This window comes from Tachyglossus aculeatus, chromosome 21 (genome assembly GCF_015852505.1).
Source record: "Tachyglossus aculeatus isolate mTacAcu1 chromosome 21, mTacAcu1.pri, whole genome shotgun sequence".
Lineage (NCBI taxonomy): Eukaryota > Metazoa > Chordata > Mammalia > Monotremata > Tachyglossidae > Tachyglossus > Tachyglossus aculeatus.
The window spans coordinates 3,212,098-3,228,909 of record NC_052086.1 but is presented as its reverse complement, the minus strand read 5'-3'; the positions used below and the strand labels follow the sequence as shown (position 1 = coordinate 3,228,909).

General features: G+C 52.1%; 1 protein-coding gene across 1 annotated transcript in view; it reads left to right on the top strand.

The window, feature by feature from the left end:
* LOC119942698 (acyl-CoA dehydrogenase family member 11-like) overlaps window positions 1–14,234 on the top strand; it is a 30,455-nt gene extending 16,221 nt beyond the window's left edge. Inside the window, exons 8-14 of the mRNA XM_038763591.1 lie at window positions 5,500–5,599; window positions 7,932–8,072; window positions 8,364–8,456; window positions 10,086–10,193; window positions 10,488–10,659; window positions 12,132–12,198; window positions 13,733–14,234. Coding sequence (XP_038619519.1) covers window positions 5,500–5,599; window positions 7,932–8,072; window positions 8,364–8,456; window positions 10,086–10,193; window positions 10,488–10,659; window positions 12,132–12,198; window positions 13,733–13,859 — 808 coding nt within the window. The 3' untranslated portion in view covers window positions 13,860–14,234. The remainder of the gene's footprint in view (window positions 1–5,499; window positions 5,600–7,931; window positions 8,073–8,363; window positions 8,457–10,085; window positions 10,194–10,487; window positions 10,660–12,131; window positions 12,199–13,732) is intronic.
* Window positions 14,235–16,812: the final 2,578 nt, after the last annotated feature.

The window sequence follows — 16,812 nt, the reverse complement described above, 5'->3', positions numbered from 1 at the left end:
CATCTAGACTGTTGGGTAGGGACTGTCTCTATATGTTGCCAACTTGTACTTCCCAAGCGCTTAGTATAGTGCTCTGCACACAGTAAGTGCTCAATAAATACGATTGAATGAATGAATGAATGCTTGGCACATAGTAAACGCTTAACAAATGCCATTATTATTATTATTAGTAGTAGTAGTATGGTGCCCTGCACACAGTAAGTGCTCAATACATCCCACTGATGATGAATGATCTGTCCCCAAAGGTGGGTGAGCATCCTTTGGCGGGGGGAAATTGTGTAACACCACTGTGAGAAAGTGGAAGTCCTGCAGCCACCTAGCAAGGGGGGGCCCAGGCCCAAATCAGCCCATCAGTGGCCCTTCTGAACAGCTCCTCCTAACACTAATGATGATAAAATAATAATGGTATTTGTTAAGCGCTTACTATGTACCAAGCACTGTTCTAAGCGCTGGGCTTGGGAGTCAAATAATAATAATAATAATGGTATTTGTTAAGCGCTTACTATGTGCAAAGCACTGTTCTAAGCGCTGGGGGAGATACAAGGTCATCAGGTTGTCCAACACGGGGCTCACAGTCTTCATCCCCATTTTACAGGTCAGGCACAGAGAAGTGAAGTGACTTGCCCAAAGTCACACAGCAGACAAGCAGCGGAGTCAGGATTAGAACCCACGACCTCTGACTCCCAAGCCCAGGCTCTTTCCACTGAGCCACGCTAGCGGAAGGACCAGGGTTCTAATTCCTCTGCTGTGTGATCTTGGGGAAGTCACTTCACTTCCCTGGGCCTCCATTACCTTATCTGTCAAATGGGTATTAAATTATACTTCCTCCCAATATTAATAATAATGATGGTATTTGTTAAGCGCTCACTACGCGCCAAGCACTGTTCTAAGCACTGGGGGGTATTCAAGGTAATCAGGTTGTCCCACATGGGGCTCACAGTCTTAATCCCCATTTGACAGATGAGGTAACCGAGGCCCAAAGAAGTGACTTGCCCAAAGTCACACAGCTGACAAGCGGTGGAGCAGGGATTAGAACCCACGACCTTTGCAAAGCAGCGTGGCTCAGTGGAAAGAGCACGGGCTTTGGAGTCAGAGGTCATGGGTTCAAACCCCGGCTCCCACATGTCTGCTGTGTGACATTGGGCAGGTCACTTAACTTCTCTGAGCCTCAGTTACCTCATCTGTAAAATGGGGATTGAGACTGTGAGCCCCACGTGGGACAACCTGATCACCTTGTACCCCCACCAGCGCTTAGAACAGTGCTTTGCACATAGTAAGTGCTTAACAAATACCATTATTATTATTATTATTATTTGACTCCCAAGCCCAGGCTCTTGCCACTGAGCCACGCTGCTTCTGTGAGCCCCATGTGGGACAGGGACTGATTACCTTGCGTCCACCCCAGCGCTTAGTACAGTCATTGGCACGTAGTAAGCGCTTAACAAAAACCATTAAAAAAACCCTCCAAACTGGAGCCCTTCCCGTGGCCTACTGGGTCAATGAATACGATTGAATGAATGAATGAAAGTGGAGTGAGGATAGGTATCTGTATATATGTATATATGTTTGTATGTATTTATTACTCTATTTTATTTGTACATATTCTATTTATTTTATTTTGTTAATATGTTTGGTTTTGTTGTCCGTCTCCCCCTTCTCGACTGTGAGCCCGCCATTGGGGAGGGACCGTCTCTATATGTTCCCGACTTGCACTTCCCAAGCGCTTAGTACAGTGCTCTGCACACAGTAAGCGCTCAATAAATACGATTGAATGAATGAATGAATGAATGAATGGGTCGCGCCCCCCGAGTTGCGCCCCCTGGTGGCTGGAGGGGAGCAGTTCATCCTTGCTGGTTTTCGGGCTCCCCCTGGTGGCTAAAGTCCGCCCTTGCCTCTCCATCCAAACCACTACCCCGTTAATCCAAGCCCTAATAATAATAATAATAATAATAATAATAATAATAATAAAAATAAAGATATTTGTTCATTCATTCAGTCGCATTTATTGAGCGCTTACTGTGTGCAGAGCACTGTACTAAGCCCTTGGAGGTAGAGACTGTCTCTATATGTTGCCAATTTGTACTTCCCAAGCGCTTAGTACAGTGCTCTGCACATAGTAAGCGCTCAATAAATACGATTGATGATGATGATGATGGTGATGATGATGATGATGAAAGTATAGTTCGGTCACAGATAGAGACAGTTCCTACCCAACAGCGGGCTCACAGTCTAGAAGTGCTCTGCACATAGTAAGCGCTTAATAAATGCCATCATTATTATCATTATTAGAAGGGGGAGACAGACAACAAAACAAAACAAGTAGGTGTCGATACCATCAAAAGGGATAAATAGAATTATAGGTATGTATCCATCATTAATAAAGTAAAATAGAGTCATAGATATGTATAAATCTATCTATTAGAGAAGCAGCGTGGCTCATTGGAAAGAGCACGGGGTTTGGAGTCAGAGGTCCTGGGTTCAAATCCCGACTCCGCCAATTGTCAGCTGTGTGACTTTGGGCAAGGCACTTCACTTCTCTGGGCCTCAGTTACCTCATCTGTAAAATGGGGATTAAGACTGTGAGCCCCAAGTGGGACAACCTCATCACCTTGTATCCTCCCCAGCGCTTAGAACAGTGCTTTGCACATAGTAAGTGCTTAACAAATGCCATCATCATTATTATTATTATTACAAATATACACAAGTGCTGTGGGGTGGGGCAGGGGGTAGAGCAAAGGGAGGGAGAAGGGGCGATGGGGAGGGGAGGAGGATCAGAGGAAAAGTGGGGGCTCAGTCTGGGAAGGCCTCCTAAGCGCTTACTATGTGCCAAGCACTATTCTAAGCCCTGGGTAGATACAAGGTCATCAGGTTGTCCCACATGGGACTCACAGTCTTAATCCCCATTTTACAGATGAGGCACAGAGAAGCGAAGTGACTCGGCCAAAGTCACACAGCTGACAAGTGGCGGAGCCGGGATTAGAACCCACGACCTCTGTCTCCCAAGGGAGCTCTTTTAGCTCCCTTGCTGACCTCCCAGCCTCCTGTCTCTCTCCACTCCAGTCCACCGCAAGGAGCACCGTGGCTTAGCAGAAAGAGCACAAGTTGGGGAGTCAGAGGTCATGAGTTCTAATCCCCGCTCTGCCCCTCGTCAGCTGAGTGGGGCAAATCACTTGACTTCTCTGCGACTCAGTTACCTCATCTGTAAAATGGGGATTAAGACTGTGAGCCCCATGTGGGACAACCTGATTACCTTGTGTCTACCCTAGCACTGAGAACAGATTGAGCCCCCTCCTTCCTCTCCCCCTCCTCCTCCTCCCCAACCCCCGCCTTACCTTCTTCCCCTTCCCACAGCACCTGTATATATGTATGTATGTTGGTACAGATTTATTACTCTTACTTGTACATATTTATTCTATTTTATTTTGTTAATATGTTTTGTTTTGTTGTCTGTCTCCCCCTTCTAGACTGTGAGCCCACAGTTGGGTAGGGACTGTCTCTATATGTTGCCAACTTGTACTCCCCAAGCACTTAATACGGTGTTCTGCACACAGTAAGCGCTCAATAAATACGATTGAATGAATGAATGAATGAAACAGTGCTTGGCACATAGGAAGTGCTTTACAAATACCATCATTATCATTATTATTACTTCACTCTGCTGTCCGGATAAGATAATTATTCTACAAAAACGTTCAGTCCACGTTTCCTCACTCCTCAAGAGCCTCCAGTGGTTACCCATCCACCTCCGCATCAAACAGAAACGCCTCACAATTCGCTTTAAATTTCGGAGAAGCAGCGTGGCTCAGTGGAAAGAGCACGGGTTTTGGAGTCAGAGGTCATGGGTTCAAATTCCGGCTCTGCCGATTGTCAGCTGTGTGATTTTGGGCAAGTCACTTCTCTGTGCCCCAGTTCCCTCATTTGTAAAATGGGGATTAAGACTGTGAGCCCCCCGTGGGACAACCTGATCACCTTGTAACCTCCCCAGTGCTTAGAACAGTGCTTTGCGCATAGTAAGCGCTTAATAAATGCCATTATTACTATTATTATTATTTTTTTTTTTTTAAAGCCTTGCCTCGCTCCCTGCTACCTCACCTCACTACTCTCCTACTACAATCCAGGCCACACACTTCACTCCTCTAATGCCAACCTTCTCAATGAGCCTCAATCTCATCTCTGTCACTGCCGACGTCTCGCCCACGTCCTACCTCTGGCCTGGAATGCCCTCCCTCTTCATATCTGACAGACAATGACTCTTCAAAGCCTTATCAGAGGCCCACCTCCTCCAAGAGGCCTTCCCTGACTGAGCCCTCTTTCCCTTTTCTTCCACTCCTGCTTCACCCTGATTTGCCCCCTCTATTCATTCCCCCCCGCCCCCCAGCCTCACAGACTTATGTATATATTCGTCATTTTATTTATGTTAATGTGTGTCTCCCCCCAGACTGTAAGCTCATTGTGGGCAGGGACTGTGTCAGTTATAATAATAATAACAATAATAATAATAATGTTGGTATTTGTTAAGCGCTTACTATGTGCAAAGCACTGTTCTAAGCGCTGGGGTAGATACAAGGTAATCAGGTTGTCCCACGAGGGGCTCACAGTCTTCATCCCCATTTTACAGATGAGGGAACTGAGGCCCAGAGAAGTGAAGTGACTTGCCCAACGTCACACAGCTGACAAGTGGCGGAGCTGGGATTTGAACCCATGACCTCTGACTCCAAAGCCCGGGCTCTTTCCACTGAGCCACGCTGCTTGTATTATTATATTGTAATAATAATAATAATTGTGGTATTTGTTAAGCGCTTACAGTGTGCCAGCCACTATACTAAGCGCTGGGGTGGAAACAAGCAAATTGGGATGGACACAGTCCCTGTCCCATGTGGGGCTCACAGTCTCAATCATTCATTCATTCAATCATATTTATTGAGCGCTTACAGTGTGCAGAGCACTGTACTAAGTGCTTGGAAAGTACAATTTGGCAACAGAGGCGATCCCTACCCAACAATGGGCTCAAACCCCATTTTACAGATGACTGCATGATTACGGGTGAATATTGTAATGTTGTCCTCTCTCAAGCGCTTAGTGCAGTGCTCTGCACAGAGTAAACACTCAATAAATTCAGTTGATCAGTTGACTAGCCGTCAGGTAGAGGTTCACCCTGGCTGGCCTTCGGGCTTCCCCTTTTGACCACCGGCTGGAGGCTCACCCTAATAATAATAATGATAGCATTTATTAAGCGCTTACTATGTGCAAAGCACTGTTCTAAGCGCTGGGGAGGTTACAAGGTGATCAGGATGTCCCTCAGGGGCCTCACAGTCTTAATCCCCATTTTACAGTTGAGGGAACTGAGGCCCAGAGAAGTGAAGTGACTTGCCCAAAGTCACACAGCTGACAAGTGGAGGAGCCGGAATTCGAACCGATGACCTCCGACTCCAAAGCCCGGGCTCTTTCCACTGAGCCACGCTGCTCCCCTAGCAATATGCCATTTCTCCCCCACTGCAGGATTGTCCACCTGGCCCAGGATTACGCCAGCAAGCGGTTTGTGTTCGGGAAGCTCATCAGAGACCACCCACTACACACCCAGACCCTGGCCCGCATGGAGGTGAGGTGGGGGTTAGGGACAGCCTCCAGAGACATGTAGCATCACGACCGGATTGATGATGATAACAATAATAATAATAATTGCGGTATTTGTTAAGGATTTACTAGGTGCCAGGTGCCCTGGGGTGGTACAAGCAAATTGGGTTGGACACAGTCCCTGTCCCAGGTGGGGTTCACAGTCTTCAACCCCATTTTCCAGGTGAGGTAACTCAGACACAGAGAAGTGAAGTGACTTGTCCAAGGTCACGCAGCGGACAAGCGGCGGAGCTGGGATTAGGACCCAGTCCTCCTGACTGCCAGGCTGGGGCTCTGTCCCCGAGGCCGCGATGATTGATCAAGTGTTTTCTATGTGCTAAGCGCTGTGCTGGCCATCGGGGTAGATACAAGATAGTCAATTGGGACCCAGCCCCCGGCCCGGCCCAGAACTCACTGTCAAGTGGGAGGGGGAACGGGTAACTTCTCCCCATTTTACAATTCATTCATTCATTCATTCAATCGTATTTATTGAGCGCTTACTGTGTGCAGAGCACTGTACTAAGCGCTTGGGAAGTACAAGTTGGCAACATATAGAGACGGTCCCTACCCAACAGTGGGCTCACAGTCTAGAAGCGGGAGACAGAGAACAAAACAAAACATATTAACAAAATAAGTAGAATAACTATGTACAAGTAAAATAATTAGAGTAATAAATACATACAAACATATATACATATATACAGGTGCTGTGGGGAAGGGAAGGAGGTAAGGCAGGGGTGATGGAGAGGGGGACACTGAAGGACACTGAAGCCCAGAGATGCTAAGTGACTTGTCCGGGGTCACACAGCTGATGAGTGGTAAAACAGGGTTAGAACCCAGGTCCGCTGTCCTTTCTACCGGGTCTCACTGCTTCTCAGTAATTCCCCTTGGGGTGACAAATGACTATAATAATAATGATGGTATTTGCTAAGCGCTTACTATGTGCCAGGCACCGTACTAAGTGCTGAGGTGGGATAATCCGATCGGAACCAGCCTCCGTCCCCCGGAGGCCTCGCTGTCTGAGTGAGGGAGAACAGGTACCTCAGCCCCTTTTACAGATGTAAAAGCTGAGGGACAGAGAGGTTGAGTGAATTGGCCTACATAATAATAATGATGGCATTTATTAAGCACTTACTATGTGCAAAGCACTGTTCTAAGCGCTGGGGAGGTTACACGGTGATGAGGTTGTCCCACGGGGGGCTCACAGTCTTCATCCCCAGTTTACTGATGAGGTAACTGAGGCCCAGAGAAATCAAGCGACTTGCCCAAAGTCACACAGCTGACAGTTGGCGGAGCCGGGATTTGAACCCTTGACCTCTGACTCCAAAGCCCGGGCTTTTTCCACTGGGCTACACTGCTTCTCCAGCAGCGAAGCCATGCTGCTGCTTCTGCTGCATCACACAGCAGGCCAGGGCTGACTAAAACTGGGGAGAGCGGGGCCACGGTCCCCCCGAAAAGGTGGTCTGGGTGATCATGTGACCAGTGGGGTGGGGGTGCTCTTGGCAGAGGCTGAGGTGGGGAGGCCTAGAGTGGGGAAAGAAGGGATAGAACAGTGCTTGGCACATAGTAAGCACTTAACAAATACCATTATTATTATAGAATAATAATAATAATAGCATTTATTGAGCACTTACTAAGTGCCGAGCACTGTTCTAAGCGCTGGGGAGGTTACAAGGTGATCAGGTTGTCCCACAGGGGGCTCCCAGTCTTAATCCCCATTTTGCAGATGTGGTAACTGAGGCAAAGAGAAGTTAAGTGACTTGCCCAAAGTCACACAGCTGATTTGAACCCATGACCTATGACTCTGAAGGCCGTGCTCTTTCCACCGAGCCACGCTGCAGGGGCTCATCGTCACCGGATGGTCTCAGCCTGGTGGGGGTGTGGAGGGGGGTGGTTGTTCATTCAGTCATTCATGTATTCATATTTACTGAACGCTTATTGTATGCAGAGCACTGTACTGAGCACTGGGGAGAGGACAATAGAACAATTGGCTTCCCAAGAGCATAGTACAGTGCTCTGCACACCGAAAGCGCTCAATAAATACAATCGAATGAATGAATAAACAGACATAATCCCTCCCCACAACGAGCTCACAGTCTAGACGGGGAGACGGATGTGAATAGAAATAAATAAATTTGCCTCCCCCACCTCCCCGGGGCTGAGCCCACTGTTGGGTAGGGACTGTCTCTGTATGTTGCCAACTTGTACTTCCCAAGTGCTTAGTACAGTGCTCTGCACACAGTAAGAGCTCAATAAATATGATTGACGATGATGACTCCCGGTTGCCGCCTCGCTGCCCGCCTACTGTCGGTCCCCAGGTGGAAACCCGGGGCGGGTTTCTTCTGGCCATGGAGCTGGCCAGACTTCTGGGCCTGGAGGAGACCCACCAGGCCACCCCATCCGAGGAACATCTGCTGCGCCTGCTGTCCTCCGTGGCCAAGCTGTACACGGGCAAGCAGGTAGTCGGGACCTCTCAGCTTTGGCGGGGGCTTTGGCAGAGGCCGGAAGACCAGGGAAAAGTGGGGGCCTGGTGGGATGGGGTCCGGGGGAGGGGGTGCTGCGTTAGGGGCCACGGTGAGCTGGGAGTGGGTTGGACCTGAGGAATGGGGGGGCCCCTGCTTTTGGGCTCTTTTGGATCCCGGGGGAGGGGACACAGCCAAGATGGGGGCGGGGCGCCCCGAGGACGGTCACCGTGCCGCCTGGCCGGTCCTCAAGAGTCTGGGACCCCGAGCGAGATTCTCGTGGCGCAGGCCGTGGCCGTGCTGTCCGAGGGGCTGGAGTGCTTCGGAGGACAGGGCTACATGGAAGACACGGGCCTGGCGTGCATGCTGCGTGACGCTCAGGTACCGCCCGGAGTTGGCCGCTCCTAGAATGCCCCTTCTCTGTGAGGACCATCTCCTCCGAGAGGCCTTTCCCCATTAAGCCCCACTTTTCCTCATCTCCCACCGCCTCCCGCATCGCCCTGACTTGCTCCCTTTGCTCTTCCCTCCTCCCAGCCCCACAGCACTTGTGCACATATCTGTCCATTTCCCTCTAGACTCGTTGTGGGCAGGGAATACGTCTGTTGTTGTATTGTCCTCTCCCAGCACTTAGAACAGTGCTTGGCACACAGTAAGCGCTCAGTAACGACAGATGAACGAATGAATGGGCAGAGCAAGGGAGGCAGGGCTAGGGATGGTCCGAATTGCCCTGCCTCAGCTTCCTGCGGGGCCTCTGGGGTCCAGAAATGTGCCTCCACTGGAGACTCTCCGTCCCCGGGGCTGATGCCAAAGGGGACAACGGCCAACGGCCTCCTGCCTCCCGCCCGGTCACGAGTGAAATATCAGGGTCACCTCACTCCCCACTAGAGTGATGGCACTAAATGCCATCATTATTACTACAGGATGGAGGTCACCTCTGCCTCGTTTGTTTTATGGTACTTGTTAAGTGCTGACTATAAAATAATTTTGGTATTTGTTAAGTGCTTACTATCATCATCATCATCAATCGTATTTATTGAGCGCTTACTATGTGCAGAGCCCTGTACTAAGCGCTTGGGAAGTACAAATTGGCAACATACTATGTGCCAAGCACTGTTCTAAGCGCTGGAGGAGATACAAGGTGATCAGGTTGTCCCACCTGGGGCTCACAGTCTTAATCCCCATCTTCCAGATGAGGTCACTGAGGCACAGAGAAGTTAAGTGACTTGCCCAAAGTCACACAGCTGATAAGTGGCAGAGCCGGGATTAGAACCTATGACCTCTCACAAGCCCACGCTCTTTCCTCTGAGCCACGCTGCTAAACACTGTTCTAAGCATTGGGGTAGGTACGAGTTAATTAGGTTGAACACAGTTCCTGACCCACGTGGGGGGCTTACAGCCTTAAGTAGGAGGGAGAACAGGTGTTGACTCTCCATTTTACAGTTGAGGAAACTGAGGAGATGTGTGCTTAGTACTCTGGCACATAGTAAGCAATTAACAAATACCACTATTATGATCGTTATTGATAAGTGACTTGCCCAAGGTTATACAGCAAGCAGTTGGCAGAGCCGGGATTAGAACCGAGGTCCTCCAATTCCCAGGCCAGTGCTCTTTCCCTTAGGCCACGCTGCTTCTCAGCATTTTAGACAGTGAATCAATCAATCAATCAATCATATTTATTGAGCGCTTACTATGTGCAGAGCACTGTACTAAGCGCTTGGGAAGTACAAATTGGCATCACATAGAGACAGTCCCTACCCAACAGTGGGCTCACAGTCTAAAAGAATAGTGAACCCACTATTGGGTAGGGACTGTCTCTATATGTTGCCAACTTGTACTTCCCAAGCGCTTAGTACAGTGCTCTGCACACAGTAAGCGCTCAATAAATACGATTGATGATGATGATGATTGCTGGGGGCCGAGCGGCCATCGGTAAACGGGGAATGAGACCCCGCCGTGCCCTTCCCCCTCAGTGGGGCGGACCCCTCTGTCCGCACGCTTGTCCCCGTCTAGGTGCTGACCATCTGGGAAGGAACCACCAACATCCTGGCTCTGGACGTCCTGCGGGCCCAGGTCAAGAGCGAGGGCCAGGTGCTCCAGGCCTTCACCTCGTCCGTCCAGGTGGGTTAGCACGGAGTGACCAGGGCAAAGCTGGAGCAGATGGGCCAAGGGGCTGGAGTGGTCCCAGGGCAGAGGGACGATAAGGAAGCAGGCTCCAGGCACGGGATCCCAGAACAGACTCCGGCAGGAGGGCAGGGGACGACCCACTGAGCAGACCCAAGGCCTGCCCCCCGAGAACGTGGCTACCATAGTTACTGACGCAGAGCCCAGTGGGCCAGGGGAAGGGGTGGCGGGGCTGGCCGCATCTCCCCTTCTAGCCCGGGGTCAACCGGCCTCGGGGGGCTTGTCTTGCAGGAGAAGCTGGACTCCGTCCGGGAGCTCCCGGCCCTTGCGGCCTCTGGCCAGCGCCTGCAGGACGCCCTCCGGCAGCTGCACCGGTTCCAGGAGGAGGTCACGGCTCTCGGGGGCACCGCCTTGGAAGTGGTGGCCCGGGATTGGGCCTACTCTCTGGCTCGCATCTACATAGGTACCGCTCCCCGGGGGCCAGTGGGCGAGGGAGAGGGCGATGGGGGTAGCAGCCGGGCCCGAGGAGGGTGACAGAGCCATGGACTCTTTCAGCTTCCTGGGGAGGAAGAGTGGGCTGAACTGAACACCCGCTGGGAGCGGCGTGCTGGACCCACTGCTTGGTCAGGGCATCGGAACATAATAATAATAATAATTATGGCATTTATTGAGCGCTTACTATGTGCAAAGCACTGTTCTAAGTGCTGGGGAGGTTACAAGGTAATCACATTGTCCCACGTGGGGCTCACAGTCTTAATCCCCATTTTACAGTTGAGGGAACTGAGGCACAGAGAAGCTAAGTGACTTGCCCAAGGTCGCGCAGCTGACAATTGGCAGAGCCGGGATTTGAACCCATGACCTCTGACTCCGAAGCCCGGGCCCTTTCCATTGAGCCACGCTGCTTGAGACACATTCCCTGCACTCAGGGAGCTTCCGCTCTGAAGCCCTTTGCCTCTCAACCCGGACCTGGCACAGGTCGCATCGCGGACAGCTGGGGACGGAGTGAGCAGGAAACGTGTCCGTTTATTTTTTCTACTGCCTTCTCCCAAAAGCTTAGTATTGTGCTCTGCACACAGTAAGCGTTCAATAAGAATGAATGGATAAATGAGCGAATGAACGGGAGAGGCTGGGGTCCCTTTGGGGAGAGGAGCTTCCCTGCCTCGGTTTCCTCCCGGCAGGTACCAGTGTGGCTGGACCCTCTGGGAAATGAGGGGCAGGAGAAGTAATACTAGGAGGTGGTCTTCTCCTTTGGGGGCTGATGTGCCAGAGCGGGGTCTTTTTCCCTTTGAGAGCCTGGTGGTTGCCTCCCCTCAGGGGTCTGGTGATTGGAACCGCAATGTCTTGGTCCCTGGCAATGGGGAGTAGGAGATAGTGGGAGGGATGTGAACTAGTGGGTGCGTGTGTATATGTGTGTCCTTGTGTGTGTATGTGTGTGTGCAGTTTCTCCCACCTTCCTAATGCCTTTCTCAGGAGCCCTGATCATGTGTGTACAGATGTGTGTGTGCGTGTGTGTGTGTGTGTGTGTGTGTGTGTGTGTGTGTGAGAGAGAGAGAGAGAGAGAGAGAGAGAGAGAGAGAGATGGACAGAAGGATGGACAGATCTGTCCCTCAGGCCTTTCCTTCTTTCCCAGGGGCGCCGCTTGTGCAACACATTTGTGTGGGGGTGTGGGTGTTGGATCTGTGGGAGTGTGTTTGCATGGGCACGTGAGCGTCTGTGTCTGTTGACATCTCCCTCAGGCCTAGCCAAGAGGTGCTGCTTGTGGGTTATACTACAGTATGTATGTGTGTGAATGTGTGGAAGTGTGGGTGGCGGGTGTGAGTGTGAGAGAGAGAGAGAGAGAAACAGGGAGAGGAACATCCTTCTCCATCAGGCCTTGCCTCCCTGCCTCCCTCCCCGAGCTGACCCTCCCTCGCTCTCTCACTTGTGCCTCCCCAGGGGCACTGCTCGTGGATCACGCCGCCTTGTCGGGTGCCTCCCCTACGGACGTCTACGCGGCACAGAGGTGAGGGGAAATCCATTCCTCTCTGCCCTCCCCTCTCCGGCCTGTCGGGTCCCCAGGTGGGCAAGGCCAACCGCCCTCTTGTTTCCTGACCTGCGAAACCCTACTATGACCCTCTTCCGGCCTCCAGCCAGGACGGCTCTGAACCCTTGCACCCTTCTGACTCCCCATTTACTTTTAGTAGTAGTAGTAGTATAGCATTTAAGTGCTTATTCTGTTCCAAGCACTGCACTAAGCACTGGGGTAGACAGAAAATAATCAGTTCCTGTCCCACCTGGGGCTCAGTCTAAGAAGGACGGAGGGCAGGGATTGAATCCCCATTTTCAGATGAGGAAACAGGGGTATAGTTTTTCTCTTTTTTTTAATGGCATTTGTTAAGTGCTTACTGCTTGTCAGACACTGTTTTGGGGTAGATATAAGTTAATTAGGTTGGACACAGCCCCTGTCCTACATGGGGCTCACAGTCTAAGTAGGAGGCAGAACAGGAGAACTGAAGTACAGAGAAGTTAAGTGACTTGTCCAAGGTCCCACAGCTTGCTGGGTGACCTTGGTCAAGTTACTTCACTTCTCTGGGCCTCAGTTACCTCATCTGTAAAGTGGGCATTGAGACTGTGCGCCCCATGTGGGGCAAGGACTGTATCCAACCCCATCGGCCTGTATCCACCCCAGTGCTTAGTACAGTGTCTGGCACATAGTTAAGCGCTTAACAAATACCATAATTATTATTATTCTGCTCCCACATTGTTGTATTTATTGAGCGCTTACTGTGTGCAGAGCACTGTACTAAGCGCTTGGGAAATACAAGTCAGCAACATATAGAGACGGTTCCTACCCAACAACGGGCTCACAGTCTAGAAGGGGGAGACAGACAACAAAACAAAACATGTAGACAGGTGTCAAAATGGTCAGAAAAAATAGAATTAAAGCTAGATGCACATCATTAACAAAATAAAAGGAATAGTGAATATGTACTAAACGTTTTCCAATGGCTGTTAACCCTGTCCAAATATTTCCTAACATAGTGTTGGGATGACCCAGCCGAGAGGAAAAAGTCTCAGTTGTATTTTCAACACAGTCTTACAGATGTCTCTTAAATATCTGATGCAGAAAGAAATGATTCCCCCTCCCAACTTCAGAACCCTTTCTGAGACAAGATCATCAGTCATTTGAAACCAGAGCAGAGAGAGTCAGTCTCAGTCAATCAATCAATCGTATTTATTGAGCGCTTACTGTGTGCAGAGCACTGTACTAAGCGCTTGGGAAGTACAAGTTGGCAACATATAGAGACGGTCCCTACCCAACAGTGGGCTCACAGTCCTGACTGGGCCAAAGTGATCTTACTTCCAGAAGGGCTGAGACCCAAGAGGGCTAGACTCTCAGCTTGGTAACCCTCATCTCCCTCCCCCTTAGCCTGGGAGACCAGGACAGCGTCCGGTCTGCTCGCATCGTACCTCCCCACAGTGCTCAGCACAGCGCTGGGCACGCATTACCCCCTCAACGCATACCGCCACCGTTCTTATTCTGTCCCCTCCGTCAGGTGGTGCGAACGGGATCTCTGCCCCACCACTGCCGGCGCCCTGGCGGGCTGTTACAGCCAAGAGGCCATTTCCATGGACACCGCCCTGGTCTACGAGGGAAGCCCCCTCCTCGACGGGAAGCTGTGAGACCCCCCGAAACTCGCCTGGCGCCCGCTTCCGACCAAGGGCCCGGACCAACGGCAGTTGCGGCCTCCGAGGGAATTTTAAATGGAAATGAGGGTGTTTGAAGTAGCTTTTTAGCAAGAAAAGGACCTCGCCATAAAGGTCAGTACCCCCAGCCAAGTGCCTCGGGGGCGTGACTCGACGTCCCCGATTTGGCTGCCGGGTCATCACCTAGCCGACTTGAACAGAGACATCAAGGCCAGTCGAGAGGCCGAGCCGAATCTCATCAGGGGAACCAAAGAATGAGGTGAGCGCGGGGCGTGCGTGAAGCTTGCTGGAAAAATCAGCTGTTAGTCCGGGACCCCGGGCCCCAAAACCAATTAAAAAGCGAGAAGCCGAGTCTGAACTCTCTTTGAGTCTGAGCCTCGCATGAGGCCTTTGCCATCAAACGGAATCTTTGGGGTCACCTCTGGGCCCAGTCGCCACATCAAAGCCCATTGTGTGGGTTTGGGGGGATCATGGTGTTGTCTTTTGGGGGGCAGCTAGCCAGGAGGCCCCCTCAGCCCGGCAAGGCTAGGCTTTGCCCTGTCCACTCCAGTGGGCCAGGGGACCGCTGCCCCTCACCAGGCCTTACATCTGATCCAAGTCCCCTCCCTATAACACCGTTCATAATCCCGCTGGGCGAGGGACGGTCACGGGTGACAGACGAGGGTCCCAGATCTAAACTGCCCCCAAAACGTCCCTGGCTAAGGAGGGGTGAGAGGGGAACGCAGGTCCTTGGAGTGATGCTCATGGCCTGCTTCTTTGGATCGGGACACAGCGGAACCTCGGAAGCATTCCTAGACTGCAATAATAGACCAAAGCCACATTTCTCCTAAAAGGTAACAGCCTGGAACTGAAAAGTGAGGGATTCCCCCTGCCTAATGGCTTCCTCGACGACTCCGTCGGGGCGGTGAATGTAGGGAGGCGTGCGTGCTGGCAGACGTGACCATGCGCAACTCTAAACTTTATTCACTTTTATTTATATATTTAACAATTTCTAAAGTATTTACTCCTTGCTTTGACAAAAAAAAAATGAAAAATAGAAGGAGCGCCGACTCCTCTTTCAGGAGAGAAAGGTTATATGTACAGCTACGGAGAGTTACGGTTCCTCCTTTACATACACAGAAAAATAATATTAATTAAAAAAGTGCTTCGTTGATCAAAAAGGGAGACTAACAGCTGCAAGCATTTATTCACACTGTACATCAGACCCAAGAAACCCGTATCGTAACCTCTTGGCACCTTGGCACGGCGCCCCTGAACTGCAGGGTCATCCCAGATTCTTCCCGTCTGGCTCTCTGCCCCGTTGGCTAAACTCTAAGCTCCTCGGCTCCGGCCGGATGGAGGGCGGCATCTTGGGTTCCTCCGAGCCGCCCGGTCCCGGCCTCTCCCGTTCCCAGCTTCCCAAGTTGGGGCTTTTGGCCCGACTGGTCGTTTGGCTCTGCTCCTCCCCTCTGAGCCAAGTGCTCTTCCCAGACCCTGGACTCCGCATTCCCTGATCCTAGAACTCTTATCCATTTCCGCCCCCTGCACCCCAAACCTTGTCCCCCTGGATGCCTCCTACCCTTCCCCACCCACCTCACCACCCCGGCCTTTCGGGACCCAGCCTCAGCTGTCCCGCCCCCCAACCACCCCCCAAGCCAGTGTAGCAGCAGCAGTCAAGAGAAAGCGCGGCCAGCACACACCCAAGCACGACCTCACTGCCCCCGGGCCGGGCCCTTGGTCTTCCTCCAGTGACCGACTGGTTGGTCCAGCCAAGAGCCCAGCGGGCTAGCTGCTGACCGGAAACCAAACAGGGCAGTTTGGAGGGGAGGACTGAAAGGAGGGTGTCCGCTCCTACCCCTGAGCACCCAAACACACAGGCGGGAGAGCTCAGGAAGTGGAACCTTCCCTATGAGGGGTTGTTTGTCCCAAGGCTAAACTAAGCTTAGAGTCTGTTTTGTGGGGAGAAACTGAAGCCGGAACCTCCAACGCTAAGTCCGACTGGCCCGGGGGGGTGGTCTGGCTGCAGGTGTGACACCTACATGGGCTGCCGCAATGAGTCTGCGCTGCCCAGTATTGTGGGGGCTCAGGGCCCCCTAACCCTTCCAACTCCCTGGTGACGTGGCGGTCCAGGCTCTGTGTTCTTTCCTCCCTCTGCCCCCCAATCATCCAATGTTCTGGTAATGTGGGGGTCTGGGTCCTGCATTCTGGACTGCCCCCCACCCATCCAATGTCCTGGTGATTTGGGGGTCCAGACTCTGGACACCCCAAACCATCCAGCGTCCTGGTGACGTGCAAGTGGGGCCTTATGCTCTGGACACTTCAGACCTACCCGGGGACGAGGCAAGCATCAACGCTTGCTTGACACTGTCCCTTCCCCTCACATTGTGTTCTGAGAATCTGGGGGTCCACGGGGAAAAGGGCAGGCTTTCTCCCAGACAGCCGACCAACACCTCCCTAACTCCCTTCCTTTCACTTCCTCAACGAGCCACATACGTTGCTTAGGCAACAGGGTCCCGGGACTTGGGCTCTGGCCGCGGTGATCACCGGTGGGCCGTGCAAAAGTAGGCCTGTGAGGGGCGGGGTGGGTGGGGGCTCCCCGTGGGTGACTGTGGAAACCAGGGGAGTTCACCAGGGTACACCATGGGATGGTGGGGGGAAGGGGGGGGGAAAGATTCCCCAGGGTGGATAGTGTCCACCATAAAAACGGAGGAGGCGAACAACAGCTCTTTCAAGGAAGCCACTTTCCCGGACTCTCCTGGCAGGTAAGGTTCCCCGCGGGCCACCCCAAGCCCTGTCGGGCCCCCCCCAGCCCCACTGAGGCAAAGCCGAAGCAACCCTGGCCCTCGGGTCTACACTGCACACTGTCTTCACGGCCAACGCCCCTCTCCCCTCACCTCCGCTGCGGCCAAGTCTGATGGCAGCCCAGCCCGCCCCCCCCTTGCCCTCTGCA